General features: G+C 64.0%; 1 protein-coding gene across 1 annotated transcript in view; it reads left to right on the forward strand.

Moving 5' to 3' along the window:
• CDH5 (cadherin 5, type 2 (vascular endothelium)) overlaps positions 1 to 534 on the forward strand; it is a 22,169-nt gene that overhangs the window by 20,343 nt on the left and 1,292 nt on the right. Inside the window, exon 11 of the mRNA XM_014547794.1 lies at positions 419 to 526. Within this exon, the coding sequence (XP_014403280.1) occupies positions 419 to 526 (108 nt within the window). The remainder of the gene's footprint in view (positions 1 to 418; positions 527 to 534) is intronic.

Below are 534 nucleotides of genomic sequence, written 5' to 3' on the forward strand. Positions count from 1 at the left end.
GGGAGGGAGGGAGGGAGGGAGGAAGGAAGGAAGGAAGGAAGGAAGGAAGGAAGGAAGGAAGGAAGGAAGGAAGGAAGGAAGAAGGCGACAGGGTTTGCCACAGTGGTGTGAGAAGGGAGGAAACGAGGATGCAGGCAGATGAGGCTGACACTGGAGGAGAGAATGAACTTGAGGGAAGCCCACTGGGTACCTCTCCCTTCCCACCCCCCTACCAGTGGCGCTGACGACCAGTCAGGACCACATGGGGGCAGGGTGGGGCCGAGACTCTGTCCCAGCGGAGGACCCACCAGGTGTCTGGACCCACGCACACCTGTGTGGGGCCAGGGTGTCCTGTAAGCTGCAGGAATTCCCAGGGAAGAGACGGGGGCGCAGGTGAGGGTCGGGCCAGCCCGCTAACCCACGGCTCTCTCGCCGGCAGTGATCATGGTGCTCCTGTTCCTGCGGCGGCGGCTCCGGAAGCAGGACCGTGCCCACGGCAAGAGCGTCCCCGAGATCCACGAGCAGCTGGTCTCCTACGACGAGGAGGGCGGAGGG

Source organism: Myotis brandtii, unplaced genomic scaffold (assembly GCF_000412655.1).
Source record: "Myotis brandtii unplaced genomic scaffold, ASM41265v1 scaffold486, whole genome shotgun sequence".
Classification (NCBI taxonomy): Eukaryota; Metazoa; Chordata; class Mammalia; order Chiroptera; family Vespertilionidae; genus Myotis; species Myotis brandtii.